General features: G+C 64.3%; 1 protein-coding gene across 1 annotated transcript in view; it reads left to right on the plus strand.

Annotated features, from left to right (window-relative positions):
• LOC110481838 (ryanodine receptor 1-like) overlaps positions 1 to 23,911 on the plus strand; it is a 154,014-nt gene that overhangs the window by 29,936 nt on the left and 100,167 nt on the right. Inside the window, 16 exon segments of the mRNA XM_077789130.1 lie at positions 1,941 to 2,182; positions 2,847 to 3,039; positions 4,286 to 4,505; positions 5,723 to 5,827; positions 6,863 to 6,966; positions 8,634 to 8,717; positions 9,644 to 9,803; positions 11,136 to 11,283; positions 12,896 to 13,107; positions 16,001 to 16,175; positions 17,033 to 17,241; positions 19,157 to 19,542; positions 20,604 to 20,730; positions 22,272 to 22,432; positions 23,449 to 23,614; positions 23,704 to 23,790. Coding sequence (XP_077645256.1) covers positions 1,941 to 2,182; positions 2,847 to 3,039; positions 4,286 to 4,505; positions 5,723 to 5,827; positions 6,863 to 6,966; positions 8,634 to 8,717; positions 9,644 to 9,803; positions 11,136 to 11,283; positions 12,896 to 13,107; positions 16,001 to 16,175; positions 17,033 to 17,241; positions 19,157 to 19,542; positions 20,604 to 20,730; positions 22,272 to 22,432; positions 23,449 to 23,614; positions 23,704 to 23,790 — 2,779 coding nt within the window.

Here is a 23,911-nt window from a genome sequence, read left to right on the forward strand (position 1 = left end):
AGGTGCACCTGGAAGCTCTTGAGATGTTTCTAGAAGAACCTGAGAACACCTGGGGGGCTCTGAGGGGCTGAGGGCTCCTGGGGAGCGGAGTTTTGGGGGTTTGGGGGGTTTTGAGCAGTTTTCAGGTGGTCGGGAGGTTGTCGAGGTGCACCTGGAAGCTCTTGAGATGTTTCTAGAAGAACCTGAGAACACCTGGGGGGCTCTGAGGGGCTGAGGGCTCCAGGGGAGCGGAGTTTTGGGGGTTTGGGGGGGTTTTGGGCAGTTTTCAGGTGGTCTGGAAGTTGTTGAGGTGCACCTGGAAGCTCCTGAGATGTTTCTAGAAGAACCTGGGGACACCTGGGGGAGTTTTGGAGGGTCCTGGGGGGCTTTAAGGGGCTGAGGGGGTCCTGGGGATGGGGTTTTGGGGGTTTTGGGGCTGGTTGAGGTGTACCTCGGAACTCTTGAGATGCTCTGAGCACCTTGAGAGGTGGAACTTGGGGTTCTCAAGGTGGAATTCGGGGTTCCCAAGGTGGGATTCACAGTTCCCAGGGTGGGATTTGGGGTTTCCAAAGTGGGATTCAGGTCTCTGGAGATGGGATTCGGGGTTCCCAAGGTGGGATTTGGGGTTCCCAAGGTGGGATCTGGGGTTCCCGGGGTGGGATCTGGGATTCCCAAGGTGGGATTTGGGTTCCCAAGGTGGGATTTGGGGTTCCTGGGGTGGGATTTAGGTGTCTCTGGGTGGGATTTGGGGTTCCCGGGGTGGGATGCTGGATTCCCAAGGTGGGATTTGGGTGTCTCTGGGTGGGATCTGGGGTTCCCAAGGTGGGATTTGGGGTTCCCAAGGTGGGATCTGGGGTTCCCGGGGTGGGATCTGGGATTCCCAAGGTGGGATTTGGGTTCCCAAGGTGGGATTTGGGGTTCCTGGGGTGGGATTTAGGTGTCTCTGGGTGGGATTTGGGGTTCCCGGGGTGGGATGCTGGATTCCCAAGGTGGGATCTGGGGTTCCCAAGGTGGGATTTGGGGTTCCCAAGGTGGGATCCGACATTCCCAGTGAGGTGTCCCCGTTCCCGGCAGCGTGCGCCCCAACCTGTTTGTGGGGACGGCGCCGGGCTCGACGCAGTTCCTCATGGTGGCATTTGGGTCCTCAGGGTTGAATTTGGGGTTCTCAAGGTGGGATTTGGGGTTCCCAAGGTGGGATTTGGGGTTCCCGGAGTGGGATTTAGGGTTCCCAAGGTGGGATCTGGGGTTCCTGGGGTGGGATTTGGGGTACCTGGGGTGGGATTTGGGGTTCCCAAGGTGGGATTTGGGTGTCTCTGGGTGGGATTTAGGGTTCCCAAGGTGGGATTTGGGGTTCCTGGGGTGGGATTTGGGGTACCTGGGGTGGGATTTGGGGTTCCCAAGGTGGGATTTGGGTGTCTCTGGGTGGGATTTGGGGTTCCCAGGGTGGGATTTGGGGTTCCTGGGGTGGGATCCGACATTCCCAGCGAGGTGTCCCCGTTCCCGGCAGCGTGCGCCCCAACCTGTTTGTGGGGACGGCGCCGGGCTCGACGCAGTTCCTCATGGTGGCATTTGGGTCCTCGGGGTTGAATTTGGGGTTCTCAAGGTGGGATTTGGGGTTCTCAAGGTGGGATTTGGGGTTCCCGGAGTGGGATTTAGGGTTCCCAAGGTGGGATCTGGGGTTCCTGGGGTGGGATTTGGGGTTCCCAGGGTGGGATCCTGGATTCCCAAGGTGGGATTTAGGTGTCTCTGGGTGGGATTTGGGGTTCCCAGGGTGGGATCCTGGATTCCCAAGGTGGGATTTGGGGTTCCCAAGGTGGGATTTGGGGTTCCTGGGGTGGGATTTAGGTGTCTCTGGTTGGGATTTGGGGTTCCCAAGGTGGGATCTGGGGTTCCCAAGGTGGGATTTGGGGTTCCCAAGGTGGGATCCGACATTCCCAGTGAGGTGTCCCCATTCCCGGCAGCGTGCGCCCCAACCTGTTTGTGGGGACGGCGCCGGGCTCGACGCAGTTCCGCTGCTGGTACTTCGAGGTGGCCGTGGAGCGGGCGCGGCCCTTCGTCACCGCCGTGCCCACCCACCTGCGCGTGGGCTGGGGGGCGGCCGGGGGCTTCCGGCCCGCCCCGGGCGGGGGCGCGGGCTGGGGGGGCAACGGCGCCGGCGACGACCTCAACTCCTTCGCCTTCGACGGCCTCCACCTGTGGACAGGTGAGGAGGGGCACCTGGGGCCACCCAGGAGCACCTTGGGAACCCCCGGGACCACCTTGGGAACCCCCGGGACCACCTGGGGCCACCCAGGAGCACCTTGGGAACCCCCGGGACCACCTTGGGAACCCTCGGGAACTCCCTGGGACCACCCAGGAGCACCTTGGGAACCCCCGGGACCACCTTGGGAACCCCTGACACCCCCCTGGGACCACCCTGGGACCACCCAGAAGCACCTTAGCAACCCCTGGCAGCACCTGGGACCACCCAGGAGCACCTTGGGAATGCCTGGGACCACCTTGGGAACCCCTGACAACCCCCTGGGACCACCCCAGGACCACCATGGGAATCACACCTGGGACCACCTGGGATCACCCCAGGAACCCCCTGGAAACCCCCTGGAAACCCCCTGGGACCACCCAGGAGCACCTTGGGAACCCCTGGGAACTCCCTGGGACCACCCTGGGACCACCCAGGAGCACCTTGGGAACCCCCCGGGACCCCCCTGACCCCTCTGTCCCCCCAGGGGGTGTCCCCAAGGCCGTGGCGTCCCCCCAGCACCGGGCTCTGGCCGAAGGGGACGTGGTCAGCTGCTGCCTGGACCTGGGGGTCCCTGTCACCCCTGGGACCCCCAGGACCCCCTGTGACCCCTCCGTGTCCCCCCCAGGGGGTGTCCCCAAGGCCGTGGCGTCCCCCCAGCGCCGGGCTCTGGCCGAAGGGGACGTGGTCAGCTGCTGCCTGGACCTGGGGGTCCCCAGCGCCTCCTTCCGCCTCAACGGGGCCCCGGTCCAGGGGGTCCTGGAGGGCTTCAACCTCGACACCCTCTTCAGCCCCGTGGCCAGCTTCTCGGCGGGGGTCCGGTGAGGGGGGACACCCCCAAACTGGGGGGTGGGAGGACCCCTGAAAGGGGCTGGGACCCCTAAAGTGGGCGTGGGATCCATAAAGTGGGGGGTGGGACCCCTAAAGTGGGCGTGGGATCCTTAAAGGAGGGGCTGAGTGGCTCTGGGGGAGTTTGGGGTGTGGGTCTGGGGGCTCCTTTGGGGTCTGTGGGGGTTTCAGGGGGGTCTGGGGGTGTTCAGGGGGGTCTCTATGGGTCCGGCTCTCACTGGGGGGATTCAGGGGGGTCTGTGGGGGTTCAGGGGGGGCTCTGTGGGTCCGGCTCTCACTGGGGGGATTCAGGGGGGTCTGTGGGGGTTCAGGGGGGTCTCTATGGGTCCGGCTCTGACTGGGGGGTTTCTGTGGGGTCTCTGTGGGTCCGGCTCTGACTGGGGGGGTTCAGGGGGGTCTCTGTGGGTCCGGCTCTCACTGGGGGGTTCAGGGGGGTCTGTGGGGGTTCAGGGGGGTCTCTGTGGGTCCTGCAATCACTTGGGGGGTTCAGGGGGGGCTGTGGGGGTTCAGGGGGGTCTCTGTGGGTCCTGCAATCACTTGGGGGGTTCAGGGGGGTCTGTGGGGGTTCAGGAGGGTCTCTGTGGGTCCGGCTCTCACTGCGGGGGTTCAGGGGGGTCTCTGTGGGTCCGGCTCTGACTGGGGGGTTTCTGTGGGGTCTCTGTGGGTCCGGCTCTCACTGCGGGGGTTCAGGGGGGTCTCTGTGGGTCCGGCTCTCACTGGGGGGGTTCAGGGGGGTCCCTGTGGGTCCGGCTCTCACTGGGGCGGCTCACGGGGGTCTCTGTGGGTCCGGCTCTCACTGGGGCGGCTCACGGGGGTCTCTGTGGGTCCGGCTCTCACTGGGGCGGCTCACGGGGGTCTCTGTGGGTCCGGCTCTCACTGGGGCGGCTCACGGGGGTCTCTGTGGGTCCGGCTCTCACTGGGGCGGCTCACGGGGGTCTCTGTGGGTCCGGCTCTCACTGGGGCGGCTCACGGGGGTCTCTGTGGGTCCGGCTCTCACTGGGGGTGTTCAGGGGGGTCTCTGTGGGTCCGGCTCTCACTGGGGGGGTTCAGGGGGGTCTCTGTGGGTCCGGCTCTCACTGGGGGGGTTCAGGGGGGTCTCTATGGGTCCGGCTCTCATGGGGGGGTTCAGGGGGGTCTCTGTGGGTCCGGCTCTCACTGGGGCGGCTCACGGGGGTCTCTGTGGGTCCGGCTCTCACTGGGGACCCCCCTGCCCCCCAGGCTGCGGTTCCTGCTGGGGGGCCGGCACGGCGAGTTCCGCTTCGTGCCGCCGCCCGGCTACGCGCCCTGCGCCGAGGCGCTGCTGCCCCGGGAGCGGCTGCGGCTGGAGCCGCTGACCGCGTACCGCGGCTCGGCCCCGCCCGGCGCCCGCAGCCTGCTCGGGCCCAGCCGCGCCCTGCCCCACACCGCCTTCACCCCCTGCCCCGTGGACACCTGCCAGGTGAGCGGCCGGGGAGGGGAGGGGGTCTGGGGGCGTGGAAGGGGGATTGGGATGGGGTTTGGGGGGTGGAAGGGGGTTTTGGGGGGATTGGGATGGGGTCTGGGGGGTGGAAGGGGGATTGGGATGGGGTTTGGGGGATGGAAGGGGGATTGGGATGGGGTTTGGGGAGTGGAAGGGGGATTGGGATGGGGTCTGGGGGGATCAAGGAGGATTGGGGGGGATTGGGATGGGGTTTAGGGGGTGGAAGGGGGATTGGGATGGGGTCTGAGGGGTGGAAGGGGGATTGGGATGGGGTTTGGGGGGATCAAGGGGGTTTTGGGGGGATTGGGATGGGGTCTGGGGGGTGGAAGGGGGATTGGGATGGGGTCTGGGGGGATCAAGGGGGTTTTGGGGGGATTGGGATGGGGTTTGGGGGGTGGAAGGGGGATTGGGATGGGGTTTGGGGGCGTGGAAGGGGGATTGGGATGGGGTTTGGGGGGTGGAAGGGGGATTGGGATGGGGTCTGAGGGGTGGAATGGGGATTGGGATGGGGTTTGGGGGCGTGGAAGGGGGTTTTGGGGGGATTGGGATGGGGTTTGGGGAGTGGAAGGGGGATTGGGATGGGGTCTGGGGGGTGGAAGGGGGTTTTGGGGGGATTGGGATGGGGTTTGGGGGGTGGAAGGCGGATTGGGAGGATTGGGATGGGGTTTGGGGGGTGGAAGGGGGATTGGGATGGGGTTTTGGGGGGATTGGGACGGGGTTTGGGGGGTGGAAGGGGGATTGGGATGGGGTTTTGGGGGCGTGGAAGGGGGATTGGGACGGGGTTTGGGGGATGGAAGGGGGATTGGGATGGGGTTTGGGGGATGGAAGGGGGATTGGGATGGGGTTTGGGGGCGTGGAAGGGGGTTTTGGGGGGATTGGGATGGGGTTTGGGGGGATGGAAGGGGGTTTTGGGGGATTGGGATGGGGTTTGAGGGGATCAAGGGGGATTGGGGGAATTGGGATAGGGGTTAGAGGGCATGGAATGGGGTTTTTGGGGGATTGGGATGGGGTTTGGGGGGATGGAATGGGGATTGGTTGGATTGGGACAGGGTTTGGGGGGGTGGAAGGAGGACTGGGACAGGGTTTAGAGGGATTTGGGGTTTTGGGGGGATGGAGGTGGGATTTGGGGCAGGGTTTAGGGGGTTTCAGGGGGTTTGGGGGATTTTGGGGTCCAACACCCCCTTTTTCCCCCCCAGATCGTGCTGCCCCCACACCTGGAGCGCATCCGGGAGAAGCTGGCGGAGAACATCCACGAGCTCTGGGCCCTGACCCGCATCGAGCAGGGCTGGACCTACGGGCCTGTGAGTGGGGCACCCCAAAATCCCCCCCAGGAACCCCAAAATCTTCACGAGACACCCCAAAATCCCCCCCAGGAACCCCAAAATCTTCACGAGACACCCCAAAATCCCCCCCAGGAACCCCAAAATCTTCACGAGACACCCCAAAATCCCCCCCAGGAACCCCAAAATCTTCACGAGACACCCCAAAATCCCCCCCAGGAACCCCAAAATCTTGATGAGACACCCCAAAATCCCCCCCCAGGAACCCCAAAATCTTCACGAGACACCCCAAAATCCCCCCCCAGGAACCTCAAAATCTTCACGAGACACCCCAAAATCCCCCCCAGGAACCCCAAAATCTTCACGAGACACCCCAAAATCCCCCCCAGGAACCCCAAAATCTTCACGAGACACCCCAAAATCCCCCCCCCAGGAACCTCAAAATCTTCACGAGACACCCCAAAATCCCCCCCAGGAACCTCAAAATCTTCACGAGACACCCCAAAATCCCCCCCAGGAACCCCAAAATCTTGATGAGACACCCCAAAATCCCCCCCAGGAACCCCAAAATCTTCACGAGACACCCCAAAATCCCCCCCAGAAACCCCAAAATCTTCACAAGACACCCCAAAATCCCCCCCAGGAACCCCAAAATCTTCACAAGACACCCCCAAATCCCCCCCAGGAACCCCAAATCCCCATGAAACCCAAAAATCCCTCTGGGGAACCCCAAAATCTCCCCTGGGAACACCAAAAATCCCTCTGGGGAACCCCAAAATCCCCCATGGAACCCCAAAATCCCCCATGGAACCCCAAAACCCCCTATTTGATATCTTTGGAAGGCTCCCCAGATTGAGGTCCCTTTTTGGGGCTCCCTAAATTGAGGTTTCCCCTTTTTGGGGATCCCTTTTAGGGGTTCCCCAAGCTTTGGGTCCTTTTTGAGGTGATTTTTCGGTGGATTCTTTGGGGTTTTCCCTTTCGGGTGGGTTTTTGGGGGCCCCCTGGCCGGGCTGGGGGTGGTCCCGGTGGCCAGGAGGTGTTTTTGGGGTGCCCCAGGTCCGGGACGACGTGCAGCGCCTGCACCCCTGTCTGCTGAGCTTCCACAGCCTCCCCGAGCCCGAGCGCGGCTACAACCTCCAGATGTCGGGGGAGACCCTCAAGTAAGGGGGCGCCGGGAAATTTGGGGGTTCCCCCCTCTTTGGGGGACCCCCTGGGGAAGGGGAAGTGGGTTTGGGGAGGATTCACCCCAAAACGACGTGGGTTTGGGGTCCCCTCTGAGCCTGGGGGTGGTGAGGGTGGTTTTGGGGTCACCCCTCACCTCAGACTGGGGGTCTTGGAGGGGTTTTGGGGTTCAGGTGGTTTTGGGGTCACCCCTCACCTCACACTGGGGGGGTTTGGGGTTCAGATGGTTTTGGGGTCACCCCTCATCTCAGACTGGGGAGACTGGGGGGATTTTGGGGTTCAGATGGTTTTGGGGTCACCCCTCACCTCACACTGGGGGGGTTTGGGGTTCAGATGGTTTTGGGGTCACCCCTCATCTCAGACTGGGGAGACTGGGGGGATTTTGGGGTTCAGATGGTTTTGGGGTCACCCCTCATCTCAGACTTGGGGGTCTTGGAGGAGTTTTGGGGTTCAGATGGTTTTGGGGTCACCCCTCACCTCACACTGAGGGGCTTGGAGGGATTTTGGGGTTCAGATGGTTTTGGGGTCACCCCTCACCTCGCACTGGGGGGGTTTGGGGTTCAGATGGTTTTGGGGTCACCCCTCATCTCAGACTGGGGAGACTGGGGGGATTTTGGGGTTCAGATGGTTTTGGGGTCACCCCTCACCTCAGACTGGGGAGCTTGGAGGGGTTTTGAGGTTCAGATGGTTTTGGGGTCACCCCTCACCTCACATTGTGGGGTCTTGGAGGGATTTTGGGGTTCAGATGGTTTTGGGGTCACCCCTCACCTCACACTGGGGGGCTTGGAGGGATTTTGGGGTTCAGATGGTTTTGGGGTCACCCCTCACCTCAGACTGGGGAGCTTGGAGGGATTTTGGGGTTCAGATGGTTTTGGGGTCACTCCTCACCTCACACTGAGGGGCTTGGAGGGATTTTGGGGTTCAGGTGGTTTTGGGGTCACCCCTCATCTCACACTGGGGGGATTTTGGGGTTCAGATGGTTTTGGGGTCACCCCTCATCTCAGACTGGGGAGACTGGGGGGATTTTGGGGTTCAGATGGTTTTGGGGTCACCCCTCACCTCGCACTGGGGGGGTTTGGGGTTCAGATGGTTTTGGGGTCACCCCTCATCTCAGACTGGGGAGACTGGGGGGATTTTGGGGTTCAGATGGTTTTGGGGTCACCCCTCATCTCACACTGGGGGGCTTGGAGGGATTTTGGGGTTCAGATGGTTTTGGGGTCACCCCTCACCTCGCACTGGGGGGTTTTGGGGTTCAGATGGTTTTGGGGTCACCCCTCACCTCACACTGGGGAGACTGGGGGGATTTTGGGGTTCAGATGGTTTTGGGGTCACCCCTCACCTCACACTGGGGGGCTTGGAGGGATTTTGGGGTTCAGATGGTTTTGGGGTCACCCCTCACCTCACACTGGGGGGCTTGGAGGGGTTTTGGAGTTCAGATGGTTTTGGGGTCACCCCTCACCTCAGACTGGGGGGACTTTGGGGGATTTTGGGGTTCCCCCACTTTGGGGTATCTCCCCAAAACAGGCTGGATTTTGGGGTCTCCCCCATCCTGAACCCCCTGGAGTTGGGGGTGCTGGATTTGGGGCAGGGGGGCTTTGAGGAGAGGTCGGAGGTTTGGGGGTGCTGATTTTTGGGGTGTCCCCAGGACGCTGCTGGCCCTTGGCTGCCACGTGGGGATGGCGGATGAGAAGGCTGAGGAGAACCTCAAGAAGATCAAACTGCCCAAGACGTGGGTTTGGGGGGCTGGGAGGGGCTGGGGGGGTCCCAGTTTGGGGGGATCCCAGTTTGGGGTCCCAGTTTGGGGGGGTCCCAGTTTGGGGTCCTTGTAAGAAACTCCCAGTTTGGGGGCATCCCAGTCTGGGAGGAATTTGCAGTTTTGGGGTTCTGGAGGAGCTTCTGAGGGGTCTCCATGGATTGGGGGGGGTCCCTCAGGGGGTTCCCCCCCATTCTCACCATGTCCAACAGGTCAGGGTTGGGTTGGGATGTCCCGGTTGGGTTGGGATGTCCCAGTTGGGTTGGGACATCCCAGTTGGGTGGGGATGTCCCAGTTTGGACACCACTGATGAGGTTTGGGTTCCCCATGGGTGGAGGCAGTTCTGGGGGTCGCAGGGTGGTCCCACAGGTGTCCCCTCCCCAGGTACACCATGTCCAACAGGTCAAGGTTGGGTTGTACATCCCCATTGGGTTGGGATGTCCAATTTGGGTTGGGATGTCCCAGTTTGGACACCACTGAGGAGGTTTGGGTTCCCCATGGGTGGGGGCAGTTCTGGGGGTCCCGGGGTGCCCAGGGGTGGTCCCACAGGTGTCCCCTCGCCAGGTACACCATGTCCCACAGGTCAAGGTTGGGTTGGGATGTCCTGGTTGGGTTGGGATGTCCCAGTTGGATGGGGATGTCCCAGTTTGGACACCACTGATGAGATTTGGGTTCCCCATGGGTGGGGGCAGTTCTGGGGGTCCCGGGGTGGTCCCACAGGTGTCTCCTCCCCAGGTACACCATGTCAATGGGTCAAAGGGGTTGTACATCCCCATTGGGTTGGGACATCCCAGTTGGATGGGGATGTCCCAGTTTGGACACCACTGAGGAGGTTTGGGTTCCCCATGGGTGGGGGCAGTTCTGGGGGTCCCGGGGTGGTCCCACAGGTGTCCCCTCCCCAGGTACACCATGTCCAACGGGTACAAGCCGGCGCCGCTGGACCTGTCGCACGTGCGCCTCACGCCGGCCCAGCTGACCCTGGTGGATCGCCTGGCCGAGAACGGCCACAACGTCTGGGCCCGGGACAGGGTCCAGCAGGGCTGGACCTACAGCACCACCCAGGTGGGGACCCCAAACCCCGCTGGGAGCCCCCCAATCCCCCAGAGGGACCCCCACCCACCCCTGGCCTCCCCAAAAACTCCTCTTGTCCTTGCCCTGTGTCCCCATGGCCGTGTCCCCATGTCCCCACACCTCTGGGGGTGTCCCCGTGTCCCCACACCCCCTGTGGTGGTGTCCCCGTGTCCCCACAGCCCCAGCTCACTGTCCCCGTGTCCCCAATCCCCTGAGCCCACTGTCCCCGTGTCCCCACACCTCTGGAGGTGTCCCCACACCTCTGGAGGTGTCCCCACACCCCAACCCTGCTGTCCCCGTGTCCCCAATCCCCTGAGCCCACTGTCCCCATGTCCCCACACCTCTGGAGGTGTCCCCACACCCCAATTCTGCTGTCCCCGTGTCCCCACACCTCTGGAGGTGTCCTCACACCCCAACCCTGCTGTCCCCGTGTCCCCACACCTCTGGAGGTGTCCCCACGCCTCTGGGGATGTCCCCACACCTCCAAGCTCGGTGTCCCTGTGTCCCCAATCTCCTGAACCTGCTGTCCCTGTGTCCCCACACCTCTGGAGGTGTCCCTACACCACTGGAGGTGTCCCCACACCCCAACCCTGCTGTCCCCATGTCCCCACACCTCTGGGGATGTCCCCACACCTCCAAGCTCGGTGTCCCTGTGTCCCCAATCTCCTGAACCTGCTGTCCCTGTGTCCCCACACATTTGGGGGTGTCCCCACACCCTAACCCCGCTGTCCCCATGTCCCCACGCCCTGAACCTTGTGTCCCCATGTCCCCACGCCCCAAAACCACTGTCTCCATGTCCCCACACCTTTGGGGGTGTCCCCACACCCCCAAGCTCAGTGTCCCCGTGTCCCCAATCCCCTGAGCCCTGTGTCCCCACACCCCGAACCTTGTGTCACCATGTCCCCACACCCCGAACCCACTGTCCCCATGTCCCCACGCCCCAAACCCAGTGTCCCCATGTCCCCACACCCCAACCCCGCTGTCCCTGTGTCCCCACACCTCTGGGGATGTCCCCACACCTCCAAGCTCGGTGTCCCTGTGTCCCCAATCTCCTGAACCTGCTGTCCCCGTGTCCCCACACGTTTGGGGGTGTCCCCACACCCTGACCCCGCTGTCCCCATGTCCCCACGCCCTGAACCTTGTGTCCCCATGTCCCCACACCCCGAACCCACTGTCCCCATGTCCCCACACCTTTGGGGGTGTCCCCACACCCCCGAGCTCAGTGTCCCCGTGTCCCCACACCCCTGAGCCCCACGTCCCCACACCCCGAACCTTGTGTCCCCATGTCCCCACGCCCCGACCCCGCTGTCCCCGCGTCCCCAGGACATCAAGAACAAGCGGAACCCGCGGCTGGTCCCCTACAACCTGCTGGACGAGGGGACCAAGGCCACCAACCGCGAGAGCCTGTGCCAGGCCGTGCGGACCCTGCTGGGCTACGGCTACAACATCGAGCCCCCCGACCAGGAGACGCGTGAGTGGGCCAGCGACGCTCTGGGGACATCTGGGGACACCTGGGAGCTGTTGGGACCTTCTGGCCGATGGTTCTGGGGGTCTCCGTGTCCCGTTTTGGGGTGCTGACCCCCCTGTTCTCCCCCAGATTCTCAGGGTGTGCCCTCGGGGGGGGTCCCGGCGCACCCCGGCCGTGGCTGTTGGTGCTGTTTGGGTGCCAGTTTTGGGTTTCCGTCTCCCATTTTTGGGTTTCCACATCCTGGTTTTGCGGTTTCCATGTAGTTTTTGGGTTTCCATGTGTCATTTCTGGGATTCCATGTCCCATTTTTGGGGTTCCATGTCCCATTTATGGGTTCAATCTCCCATTTTTGGGCTCTCTGGGTGCTGTTTTTGGGTGCCGTTTTTGGGCTCTCTGGGTGCTGTTTTTGGGCTCTCTGGGTGCCATTTTTGGGTGCAGTTTTTGGGCTCTCTGGGTGCCATTTTTGGGCTCTCTGGGTGCCATTTTTGGGTGCTGTTTTTGGCTCTCTGGGTGCCGTTTTTGGGGTTCCATGTCCCGTTTTTGGGATGCTGACCCCCCGTTCTCCCCAGCCTTGCAGGGCTCGGCTCCCGGGCGTCCCCGCGCCCCCCGGCCGCTCTCTGGGGGACGTTTTTGGTCTCTCTGGGTGCCATTTTTGGGTGCAGCTTTTGGGCTCTCTGGGTGCCGTTTTTGGGTGCCGTTTTTGGCTCTCTGGGTGCCGTTTTTGGGCTCTCTGGGTGCCATTTTTGGGTGCCATTTTTGGGCTCTCTGGGTGCCATTTTTGGGTGCCGTCTTTGGCTCTCTGGGTGCCGTTTTTGGGCTCTCTGGGTGCCATTTTTGGGTGCAGCTTTTGGGCTATCTGGGTGCTGTTTTTGGGTGCCGTTTTTGGCTCTCTGGGTGCCGTCTTTGGCTCTCTGGGTGCCATTTTTGGGTGCAGTTTTTGGGCTCTCTGGGTTCCATTTTTGGGTGCTGTTTTTGGGCTCTCTGGGTTCCATTTTTGGGTGCTGTTTTTGGGCTCTCTGGGTTCCATTTTTGGGTGCAGTTTTTGGGCTCTCTGGATGCCATTTTTGGGCTCTCTGGGTGCCGTTTTTGGGTGCAGTTTTTGGGCTCTCTGGATGCCATTTTTGGGCTCTCTGGGTGCCGTTTTTGGGTGCAGTTTTTGGGCTCTCTGGATGCCATTTTTGGGCTCTCTGGGTGCCGTTTTTGGGTGCTGTTTTTGGGCTCTCTGGGTGCCATTTTTGGGTGCAGTTTTTGGGCTCTCTGGGTGCCGTTTTTGGGCTCTCTGGGTGCCATTTTTGGGTGCCGTTTTTGGGCTCTCTGGGTGCCATTTTTGGGTGCAGTTTTTGGGCTCTCTGGGTGCCGTTTTTGGGCTCTCTGGGTGCCGTTTTTGGGCTCTCTGGGTGCCATTTTTGGGTGCCATTTTTGGGCTCTCTGGGTGCCATTTTTGGGTGCAGTTTTTAGGCTCTCTGGGTGCCGTTTTTGGCTCTCTGGGTGCCATTTTTGGGTGCCGTTTTTGGCTCTCTGGGTGCCATTTTTGGGTGCCGTTTTTGGCTCTCTGGGTGCCGTTTTTGGGGTTCCATGTCCCATTTTCGGGATGCTGACCCCCCGTTCCCCCCAGCCTCGCAGGGCTCGGCTCCCGGGGGTCCCCGCGCCCCCCGGCCGCGGCTGTTCCGGGCGGAGCGCGGCTCGGCCGTGCGCAGCGGCCGCTGGTACTTCGAGTTCCAGGCGGTGACGGCCGGCGAGATGCGCGTGGGCTGGGCCCGGCCCGGGCTGCGCCCCGACACCGAGCTGGGCGCCGACGACATGGCCTTCGTCTTCAACGGGCACCGGGTGAGCCCCGGGGACACGGGGGGACAGCCGGGGACATGGGGGGGGACAGCCAGGGACATGGGGGGACAGCCAGGGACATGGGGGGACAACCATTGACATGGCCTTCGTCTTCAACGGGCACCGGGTGAGCCCTGGGGACACGGGGGGACAGCCAGGGACATGGGGGGACAGCCGGGGATATGAGGGGACAGCTGGGGACACGGGGGGACAGCCGGGGACACGAGAGGACATCTGGGGACATGGGGGGACAGCCAGGAACATGGGGAGAATAGCCAGGGACACGAGGGGACAGCCAGGGACATGGGGGGACAGTCATTGACATGGCCTTCGTCTTCAACGGGCACCGGGTGAGCCCCGGGGACATGGGGGGACACGGGGGGATAGCCAGGAATGGGGGGGACCAGCTGGGGACACGAGGGGACAGCTGGGGACATGGCAGGGACAGCCAGGGACATGGGGGGGGGGGACAGCCAGGGACACGACGGGACAGCTGGGGACATGGGGGGACAGCCAGGGACACGAGGGGACAGCCGGGGACATGGGGGGGGACAGCCAGGGACATGGGGAGAATAGCCAGGGACACGGGGGGACAGCCAGGGACATGGGGGGACAGTCATTGACATGGCCTTCGTCTTCAACGGGCACCTGGTGAGCCCCGGGGACACGGGGGGGACAGCCGGGGACATGGGGGGACAGCTGGGGACACGAGAGGACATCTGGGGACATGGGGGGACAGCCGGGGACACGAGAGGACATCTGGGGACATGGGGGGACAGCCGGGGACATGGGGGGGACAGCCGGAGACACGAGGGGACATCTGGGGACATGGGGGGACAGCCAGGGACACGAGAGGACATCTGGGGACATGGGGGGACAGCTGGTGACATGGCCTTTGTCTTCAAGGGACACCGGGTGAGCCCCGGGGACACTGGGGACATGGGGGACATGCAGGGACATGGGGGGGACACGGTGGGACAGGGGGGACAGCTGGGGACATGGAGGGGAACACGTGGGGACACGCAGGGACACGTGGGGGACGTGTAGGGAGATGTGGGGACATGTAGGGACACGAGGGGGGACATGAAAGGACATGGGGGACGCTCAGGGACACGTGGAAGGACATGAGGGGAACGCAGGGGGACATGAAGGGGACATGGAGGGACACGTGGGGACATGTGGGGACATGCAGGGACATGGAGGGATGCTCAGGGACACGTGGGGACATGCAGGGACATGTGGGGACACTTGAGGACATGCAGGGACACGCAGAGACACACAGGGACATGTAGAGACGCATGGGGACATAGGAGGGACATGTGGGGACACACAGAGACACACAGGGACACGTGGGGACATTCAGGGACACATTTGGGACACTCAGGGACACCTGGGGACATTCAGGGACACATTTGGGACACGTGGGGACACTCAGGGACACCTTGAGGACACTCAGGGACATTCAGAGACCCCCGGAGTCCATTGGGACATGTGGGGACACTCAGGGACACCTTGAGGACACTCAGGGACATTCAGAGACCCCCGGAGTCCATTGGGACATGTCACACCCCAATGTCCCCATCACCCCAGGTCCTCCTGGGTCCCGCTGTCACCTTCTGTGACACCTGGTGACCCTGGTGACCCCGGTGTCCCCTGGTGACCCCGGTGTCCCCTGGTGACCCTGGTGACCCCGGTGTCCCCTTGGTGACCCTGGTGTCCCCCGGTGTCCCCTGGTGACCCCGGTGTCCCCTGGTGACCCCAGTGTTCCCTGGTGACCCTGGTGACCCCGGTGTCCCCTTGGTGACCCTGGTGTCCCCCCGGTGTCCCCTGGTGACCCTGGTGTTCCCTGTGACCCCCTGGTGACCCTGGTGTCCCCTGTGACCCCCTGGTGACCCTGGTGTCCCCCTGGTGACCCTGGTGTCCCCCGGTGTCCCCCGTGTCCCCAGGCCCAGCGGTGGCACGTGGGGGGCGAGTCCTTCGGGCGCCCCTGGCAGGCCGGGGACGTGGTGGGTCCCTGTGACCCCTGGTGTCCCCCTGGTGACCCTGGTGTCCCCCTGGTGTCCCCCTGGTGACCCTGGTGTCCCCCTGGTGACCCTGGTGTCCCCTGTGACCCCCTGGTGACCCCTGGTGTCCCCTGGTGACCCTGGTGTCCCCCGGTGTCCCCTGGTGACCCTTGTGTCCCCCTGGTGTCCCCCTGGTGACCCTGGTGTCCCCTGGTGACCCTGGTGTCCCCTGTGACCCCCTGGTGACCCCTGGTGTCCCCTGGTGACCCTGGTGTCCCCCGGTGTCCCCTGGTGACCCTTGTGTCCCCCTGGTGTCCCCCTGGTGACCCTGGTGTCCCCTGGTGACCCTGGTGTCCCTCGGTGTCCCCCTGGTGACCCTGGTGTCCCCTGGTGACCCTGGTCTCCCCTGTTACCCCCTGGTGACCCTGGTGTCCCCCGGTGTCCCCGGTCTCCCCTGTTACCCCCTGGTGACCCTGGTGTCCCCCGGTGTCCCCCCGGTGACCCTGGTGTCCCCCGGTGTCCCCCGTGTCCCCAGGCCCAGCGGTGGCACGTGGGGGGCGAGTCCTTCGGGCGCCCCTGGCAGGCCGGGGACGTGGTGGGTCCCTGTGACCCCTGGTGTCCCTGGTGTCCCCCTGGTGTCCCTGGTGTCCCCCTGGTGATGCTGGTGTCCCCCGGTGTCCCCTTGGTGTCCCTGGTGTTCCCTGTGACCCCCTGGTGTCCCCCCCGTGTCCCTGGTGCCCCCCAGTGTCCCCCTGGTGACCCTGGTGACCCTGGTGTCCCCCTGGTGACCCTGGTGACCCCCGGTGTCCCCTGGTGACCCCTGGTGACCCTGGTGTCCCCCTGGTGACCCTGGTGTCCCCCTGGTGACCCTGGTGTCCCCCTGGTGTCCCCAGGCCCAGCGGTGGCACGTGGGGGGCGAGTCCTTCGGGCGCCCCTGGCAGGCCGGGGACGTGGTGGGCTGCCTGATCGACCTGGGCGAGTGCCACATGAGCTTCACCCTCAACGGGGAGGTGCTGATCGGGGACGCCGGCTCCGAGGTGGCCTTCAGGGACTTCGAGGTGGCCGACGGTGAGGGGGGGACCCCGGCCTGGGGGGGTCCCTGGGCTTGGGGACACCCCCCTGGTGTCACCCGGGGCTGGGGGAGGAGCGGGGGTGGGGCTGGGGGCAGCAGAAATGGGTCTGGGGGATCCAGGGGTGGGTCTGGGGGCTCTGGGGTGGGTTTGGAGACCCTGGGGTGGGGCTGGGGGCAGCAGAAATGGGTCTGGGGGATCCAGGGGTGGGTCTGGGGGCTCTGGGGTGGGTTTGGAGACCCTGGGGTGGGGCTGGGGACAGCAGAAATGGGACTGGGGGATCCAGGGATGGGTCTGGGGGCTCTGGGGTGGGTTTGGAGACCCTGGGGTGGGTCTGGGGGCAGCAGAAATGGGACTGGGGGATCCAGGGATGGGTCTGGGGGCTCTGGGGTGGGTCTGGGGGCAGCAGAAATGGGTCTGGGGGATCCAGGGTTGGGTCTGGGGGATCCAGGGATGGGTCTGGGGGCTCTGGGGTGGGTCTGGGGGCAGCAGGAATGGGACTGGGGGATCCAGGGATGGGTCTGGGGGATCCAGGGATGGGTCTGGGGGCTCTGGGATAGGGCTGGGGGCTCTGGGGTGGGTCTGGGGGATCCAGGGGTGGGTTTGGGGCATCCAGGGATGGGTCTGGGAGTTCCAGGAATGGGTCTGGGGTCTCTGGGGTGAGTGGGGATCCTGGTGCTGACCCCCGTGTCCCCCCAGGCTTTGTCCCCGTGTGCAGCCTGGGGCTGGGCCAGGAGGGCCACCTGAACCTGGGCCAGGGCGTGGGTCTGGGGTCTCTGGGATGGGTCTGGGGTCTCTGAGGTGGGTCTGGGGTGGGTGGGGGTCCCAGTTCTGACTCCCCCCGTGCCCCCCCAGGCTTTGTCCCCGTGTGCAGCCTGGGGCTGGGCCAGGAGGGCCACCTGAACCTGGGCCAGGACGTGGGCACGCTGCGCTACTTCGGCATCTGCGGGCTGCAGGAGGGCTACGAGCCCTTCGCCATCAACATGAAACGGCCCATCGCCCTCTGGTTCAGCCACAGCCTGCCCCAGTTCATCCCAGTGCCCCCCGACCACCCCCAGCTCGAGGTGAGGGGGGGATTTGGGGTCCCCATCGCCCTCTGGTTCAGCCACAGCCTGCCCCAGTTCATCCCAGTGCCCCCCGACCACCCCCAGCTCGAGGTGAGGGGTGGGCTTGGGGGGATTTGGGGTCCCCATCGCCCTCTGGTTCAGCCACAGCCTGCCCCAGTTCATCCCAGTGCCCCCCGACCACCCCCAGCTCGAGGTGAGGGGTGGGCTTGGGGTCCCCAGTGCCCCCCGACCACCCCCAGCTCGAGGTGAGGGGTGGGCTTGAGGGGATTTGGGGTCCCCAGTGCCCCCCGACCACCCCCAGCTCGAGGTGAGGGGGTGGGCTTGAGGGGATTTGGGGTCCCCAGTGCCCCCCGACCACCCCCAGCTCGAGGTGAGGGGTGGGCTTGGGGGGATTTGGGGTCCCCATCGCCCTCTGGTTCAGCCACAGCCTGCCCCAGTTCATCCCAGTGCCCCCCGACCACCCCCAGCTCGAGGTGAGGGGGTCTCTGGGGGGATTTGGGGTCCCCATCGCCCTCTGGTTCAGCCACAGCCTGCCCCAGTTCATCCCAGTGCCCCCCGACCACCCCCAGCTCGAGGTGAGGGGTGGGCTTGGGGGGATTTGGGGTCCCCATCGCCCTCTGGTTCAGCCACAGCCTGCCCCAGTTCATCCCAGTGCCCCCCGACCACCCCCAGCTCGAGGTGAGGGGGTCTCTAGGGGGGTTTGGGCATTCCTAAAAGTCCCCAAGTGTCCCCAAATCGAGGTGAAGTGCCTCCGAAAACCTGGTCCTACCCATCCCCAAGGGGTTCCCCATCCCTGAGTGTCCCAAAACGAGGTGAAATGTCCCCAAAACGAGGTGAAGTGCCCCCAAAAACCGGGTCCCACCCATCCCCGGCAGATCTCCCCTCCCAGGCCGTGTCCCCCCGCTGCCACCCCCGGTGTCCTCCTGCTGCCACTCCCGGTGCTACCCCCGGTGTTGTCCCGGTCCCCCCCCGCTGCCACCCCCAGTGTCCCCCCGCTGTCTCCCCGTTGTCCCCCGGTGTCCCCCCGCTGTCCCCCCGCTCTCCCCCGGTGCCACCGCGCTGTCCCCCCGCTCTCCCCCGCTGTCCCCCCGTTGTCCCCCGCTGTCCCCCGGTGCCACCACGCTGTCCCCCCGCTCTCCCCCGTTGTCCCACGCTGTCCCCCCGCTGTCCCCCCGCTGTCCCCCCGCTGTCCCCCGCTGTCCCCCCGTTGTCCCCCATTGTCCCCCCGTTGTCCCCCGCTGTCCCCCGCTGTCCCCCGCTGTCCCCCGCTCTCCCCGGTACCACCGCGCTGTCCCCCCGCTGCCACCCCCGTTGTCCCCCCGCTGTCCCCCCGTTGTCCCCCGTTGTCCCCCGCTGTTCCCCCGTTGTCCCCCGCTGTCCCCCGCTGTCCCCCGCTCTCCCCCGCTCTCCCCCGGTGCCACCGCGCTGTCCCCCCGCTGTCCCTCGCTGTCCCCCCGCTGTCCCCCGCTGTCCCCCCGCTGTCCCCCGCTGTCCCTCGCTGTCCCCCCGCTCTGCCCCGGTGCCACCGCGCTGTCCCCCGCTGTCCCCCGCTATCCCCCCGCTGTCCCCCGCTGTCCCCCGCTATCCCCCCGCTGTCCCCCCGCTGTCCCCCCGCTCTCCCCCGCTGTCCCCCCGCTGTCCCCCGCTGTCCCCCCGTTGTCCCCCGCTGTCCCCCCGCTGTCCCCCGCTGTCCCCCGCTGTCCCCCCCTGCCACCCCCGTTGTCCCCCCGCTCTCCCCCGCTGTCCCCCGCTGTCCCCCCGCTCTCCCCCCCTTGTCCCCTGTTGTCCCCCCGCTCTCTCCCGCTCTCCCCCGCTGCCACCCCGCTGTCTCCCCGTTGTCCCCCCGCTCTCCCCCGCTGTCCCCCGCTGTCCCCCCGCTCTCCCCGGTACCACCGCGCTGTCCCCTCTGCAGGTGACCCGCCTGGACGGCACGGTGGACACCCCTCCGTGCCTGCGGCTGTCCCACCGCAGCTCCGGGACCCCCGCGGCGCCCCCCGAGCTGCTGTTCCTGCGCCTGAGCCTCCCGGTGCAGTTCCACCCCACCTTCCGCTGCACCCCCGGGACCACCCCGCTGCCGCAGGCGCCGCCGCCCGAGCCCCCCGAGGAGGCGGCGGCCGAGCCCCTCTCCGACTTCGAGCGGCTGCGGCGCTCGGCCGGGCCCCGCAGCCCCGAGGGCGACGAGGGCGGCCCGGCCGAGAAGGGACCCCCGGGAGCCGCCCCCGGAGCCGCCCCCCGGGAGCCGCCCCGGGGCGAGAACGAGAAGGACGCGACCACCGAGAAGAGCAAGACCAGGAGGGGGTGGGTGGGGCGGGGGGGCAAAAAAAAGGGGGTGGGGGGCAAAAAAAAGGGGGTGGGGGGGCAGCGGAAAGGGGGTGGGGGGCAGCGGAAAGGGGGTGAGGGGAAAAAAAGGGGTGGGGGCAAAAAAAAAGGGGGTGGGGGCAGCAAAAAAGGGGTGGGGGGCAAAAAAAAAGGGGGTAGGGGGAAAAAAAGGGGTGGGGCAAAGAAAAGGGGGTGGGGGGCAAAAAAAAAGGGGTAGGGGGCAGCAAAAAGGGGTGGGGGCAGCAAAAAGGGGGTGGGGGGCAAAGAAAAGGGGGTGGGGGCAGCAAAAAGGGGTGTCAGCCACTTCTGGGGGGCGGCAAAAAGGGGTGGGGGGGCAGCAAAAAGGGGGTGGGGGGCAAAAAAAGGGGGTGGGGGGCAGCGAAATGGGGTGGGGGGCAGCAAAAAGGGGTGGGGGCAACAAAAAGGGGGTGGGGGGCAAATAAAAAGGGGTAGGGGGCAGCAAAAAGGGGTGGGGGGCAGCAAAAAGGGGGTGGGGGGCAAAGAAAAGGGGTGCGTGGGGTGTGGGGCAAAAAAATGGGGTGGGGGGCAGCAAAAAGGGGTGGGGGGCCAAAGAAAAGGGGGTGGGGGCAGCAAAAAGGGGTGGCAGCCGCTGCTGCGGGGTGGCAAAAAGGGGTGGGGGGCAGCAAAAAGGGGTGGGGGCAACAAAAAGGGGGTGGGGGAAAAAAAAGGGGGTGGGGGGCAGCGAAAAGGGGTGGCAGCCACTTCTGGGGGGGCAGCAAAAAGGGGTGCATGGGGTGGGGGGCAAAAAAAGGAGGTGGGGGCAGCAAAAAGGGGTGGCAGCCGCTGCTGGGGGGGTCCCCAATATTCCTGAGGGGCACCAAAAGGGGGTGGGTGGAACTGGGGGGTCCTTGAGGGGTCTCCAATCCCTGAGGGTCCCCACAAAGGGGGTGACACCCATCCTTGGGGGGGGGGTCCCCGGGCGTCCCCAGTCTGGCAGTTAAGGGGTGTATGGGGGTCCCCGGATGTTGGGGGTTCCCTGGGGGTCCCCAAAGTGGGGTGACCCCCCCGGTGCCCCCCAGGTTCCTGTTCAAGGGGCGGAAGACGCCGTTCGCGCCCCCCCCTGCACCCCCTCCCGTGCCCCGGCTGGAGGAGGACGTGGTGCCCGACGAGCGCGACGACCCCGAGGTCATCATGAACACCACCACGGTACGGACCCCAAAAACCCCCCAAAACCCCCCAAAAATCCCCCAAAAATCCCCAAACCCCAAAATCCCCCAAAGCCCGAGGTCATCATGAACACCACCACGGTACGGACCCCCAAAACCACCAAAAACCCCCCAAAAATCCCCCAAAAATCCCCAAACCCTGAAATCCCCCAAGCCCGAGGTCATCATGAACACCACCACGGTATAGAACACCAAAAACCCCCCAAAAATCCCCAAACCCCGAAATCCCCCAAAGCCCAAGGTCATCATGAACACCACCACGGTACGGACCCCAAAAAACCCCCCAAAACCCCCCAAAAATCCCCAAACCCCGAAATCCCCCAAAGCCCGAGGTCATCATGAACACCACCACGGTACGGACCCCAAAAACCACCAAAAACCCCCCAAAAGTCCCCCAAAAATCCCCAAACCCTGAAATCCCCCAAAGCCCGAGGTCATCATGAGCACCACCACGGTACGGACCCCCAAAAATCCCCCAAAAATCCCCAAAAATCCCCAAACCGCAAAATCCCCCAAAGCCCAAGGTCATCATGAACACCACCATGGTACGGACCCCAAAAACCACCAAAAATCACCCAAAAATCCCCAAACCCCAAAATCCCCCAAAGCCCAAGGTCATCATGAACACCACCACGGTACGGACCCCAAAAACCCCCAAAATGTGTCCCTTGTCCCCATGTCCCCAGTCCCTGACCATGTCCCCTGTCCCTGTCCCCATCCCTGACCGTGTCCCTGTCCCTGTCCCCATCCCTGACCCTGTCCCCTGTCCCTGTGGCTGTCCCTGTCCCTGTCCCCATGTCCCTGACTCTGTCCCCATGTTCCTGACCCTGTCCCCTGTCCCTGTCCCTGTGTCCCCTGTCCCTGTCCCCGTCCCTGACCGTGTCCCCATGTCCCTGACTGTCCCCATGTCCCTGACTGTGTCCCCTGTCCCTGTGGCTGTCCCTGACCATGTCCCCTGTCCCTGTCCCCATGTCCCTGTCCCCGTGTCCCTGTCCCTGTCCCCATGTCCCCATGTCCCTGTCCCCATGTCTCCTGACCCTGTCCCTGTGTCCCCATGTCCCTGTGGCTGTCCCTGACCTTGTCCCCATGTCCCTGACCCTGTCCCCTGTCCCTGTCCCCATGTCCCTGACTCTGTCCCCATGTCCCTGAACCTGTCCCCTGTCCCTGTCCCCATCCCTGACCCTGTCCCTGACCGTGTCCCCGTGTCCCCTGTCCCTGTCCCCATGTCCCTGACCGTGTCCCCTGTCCCTGTCCCCGTGTCCCCATGTCCCTGTGGCTGTCCCTGACCCTGTCCTCATGTCCCTGACCCTGTCCCCTGTCCCTGTCCCCATCCCTGACCCTGTCCCCATGTCCCCATGTCCCTGTCCCCATGTCCCTGACCGTGTCCCCGTGTCCCCTGTCCCTGTCCCCATGTCCCTGACTGTGTCCCTGACCGTGTCCCCTGTCCCTGTCCCCATGTCCCTGACCCTGTCCCCTGTCCCTGTCCCCATGTCCCTGACCGTGTCCCTGTCCTGTCCCCAGTACTACTACTCGGTGCGGCTGTTTGCGGGGCAGGAGCCGGGCAGTGCCTGGGTGGGCTGGGTCACCCCCCACTTCCACCAGCACGACCCCGACTTCGAGCTGGGCCGCGTGCGCAGCGTCACCGTCACCATGGGCGACGACCGCGGCAACGTGCACGACAGGTACCCCAAGGGGACCCCAAAGACACCCCAAAAGGGACCCCAAAGAGATCCCTAAAGGGACCCTAAGACACCCCAAAAGGGACCCCAAAGAGATCCCTAAAGGGACCCTAAGACACCCTAAAGACACCCCAAACAGGACCCCAAAGAGACCCCAAATGGGACCCAAAAGACACCCCAAATGGGACCCCAAAGACACCCCAAGGGAACCCCAAAGACACCCCAAATGGGACCCCAAAGACACCCCAAATGGGACCCCAAAGACACCCCAAAGACACCCCAAAAGGGACCCCAAATAGACCCCAAATGGGACCCCAAAGAGATCCCTAAAGGGACCCCACTGACACCCTAAAGACCCCAAAACAGGACCCCAAAGAGACCCCAAATGGGACCCAAAAGACACCCCAAATGGGACCCCAAAGAGACCCCAAATGGGACCCCAAAGAGACCCCAAATGGGACCCTAAGACACCCCAAATGGGACCCCAAAGAGATCCCTAAAGGGACCGTAAGACACCCCAAATGGGACCCCAAAGAGATCCCTAAAGGGACCCCAAAGACATCCTGAAGACACCCCAAATAGGACCCCAAAGACCCCCCAAAAGGGACCCCAGAGAGATCCCTAAAGGGACCCCACTGACACCCTAAAGACACCCCAAGAGGGACCCCAAAGACACCCCAAATGGGACCCAAAAGACACCCCAAATGGGACCCCAAAGACACTCCAAATGGGACCCTGAAGAGACCCCAAATGGGATCCCCAAAGAGACCCCAAATGGGCCCCAAGGACACCCCAAAAGGGACCCCAAAGAGACCCCAAAGACACCCCAAAAGGGACCCCAAATGGGACCCCAAATGGGGCAACTGTCCCATGGTCTGGGGGTATTTTGGGGGGGTCTCACCCCGTTTTTCCCCTCAGCATCAAGCGCAGCAACTGCTACATGGTGTGGGGGTTAAATAGGGGAGGGGTCCATGATCTGGGGGTATTTTGGGGGGGTCTCACCCCGTTTTTCCCCTCAGCATCAAGCGCAGCAACTGCTACATGGTGTGGGGGGGGGAGTTTGCGACCCCCACCCAGCAGGCCAGGGTGTCCCACACTGACCTGGTCATCGGCTGCCTGGTGGACCTGGCCACGGGGCTCATGACCTTCACGGCCAACGGCAAAGAGATCAACACCTTCTTCCAGGTGAGCTGGAACCCCCCCTGAACCCCCCCAGGTGAGGTTTGGGGGTCCCAGCCCACCCCGGGGGTCTCACGGCGGCGCCGTCCCCGCAGGTGGAGCCCAACACCAAACTGTTCCCGGCCGTGTTCGTGCAGCCCACCACCCAAAACGTGCTCCAGTTCGAGCTGGGCAAGCTCAAGGTGAGGGCTGGGACCCTCTCCAGGTGGCTGGTGGGGTGTGGGACCCCCAAAACCCCCCCAAAACCCCCCCAAAACAAAACCCCAGGTCACCATGAACACCACCGTGGTGTGGGATCACTGA

The sequence above is a fragment of the Lonchura striata genome, chromosome 31, assembly GCF_046129695.1.
Source record: "Lonchura striata isolate bLonStr1 chromosome 31, bLonStr1.mat, whole genome shotgun sequence".
NCBI classification, from domain to species: domain Eukaryota; kingdom Metazoa; phylum Chordata; class Aves; order Passeriformes; family Estrildidae; genus Lonchura; species Lonchura striata.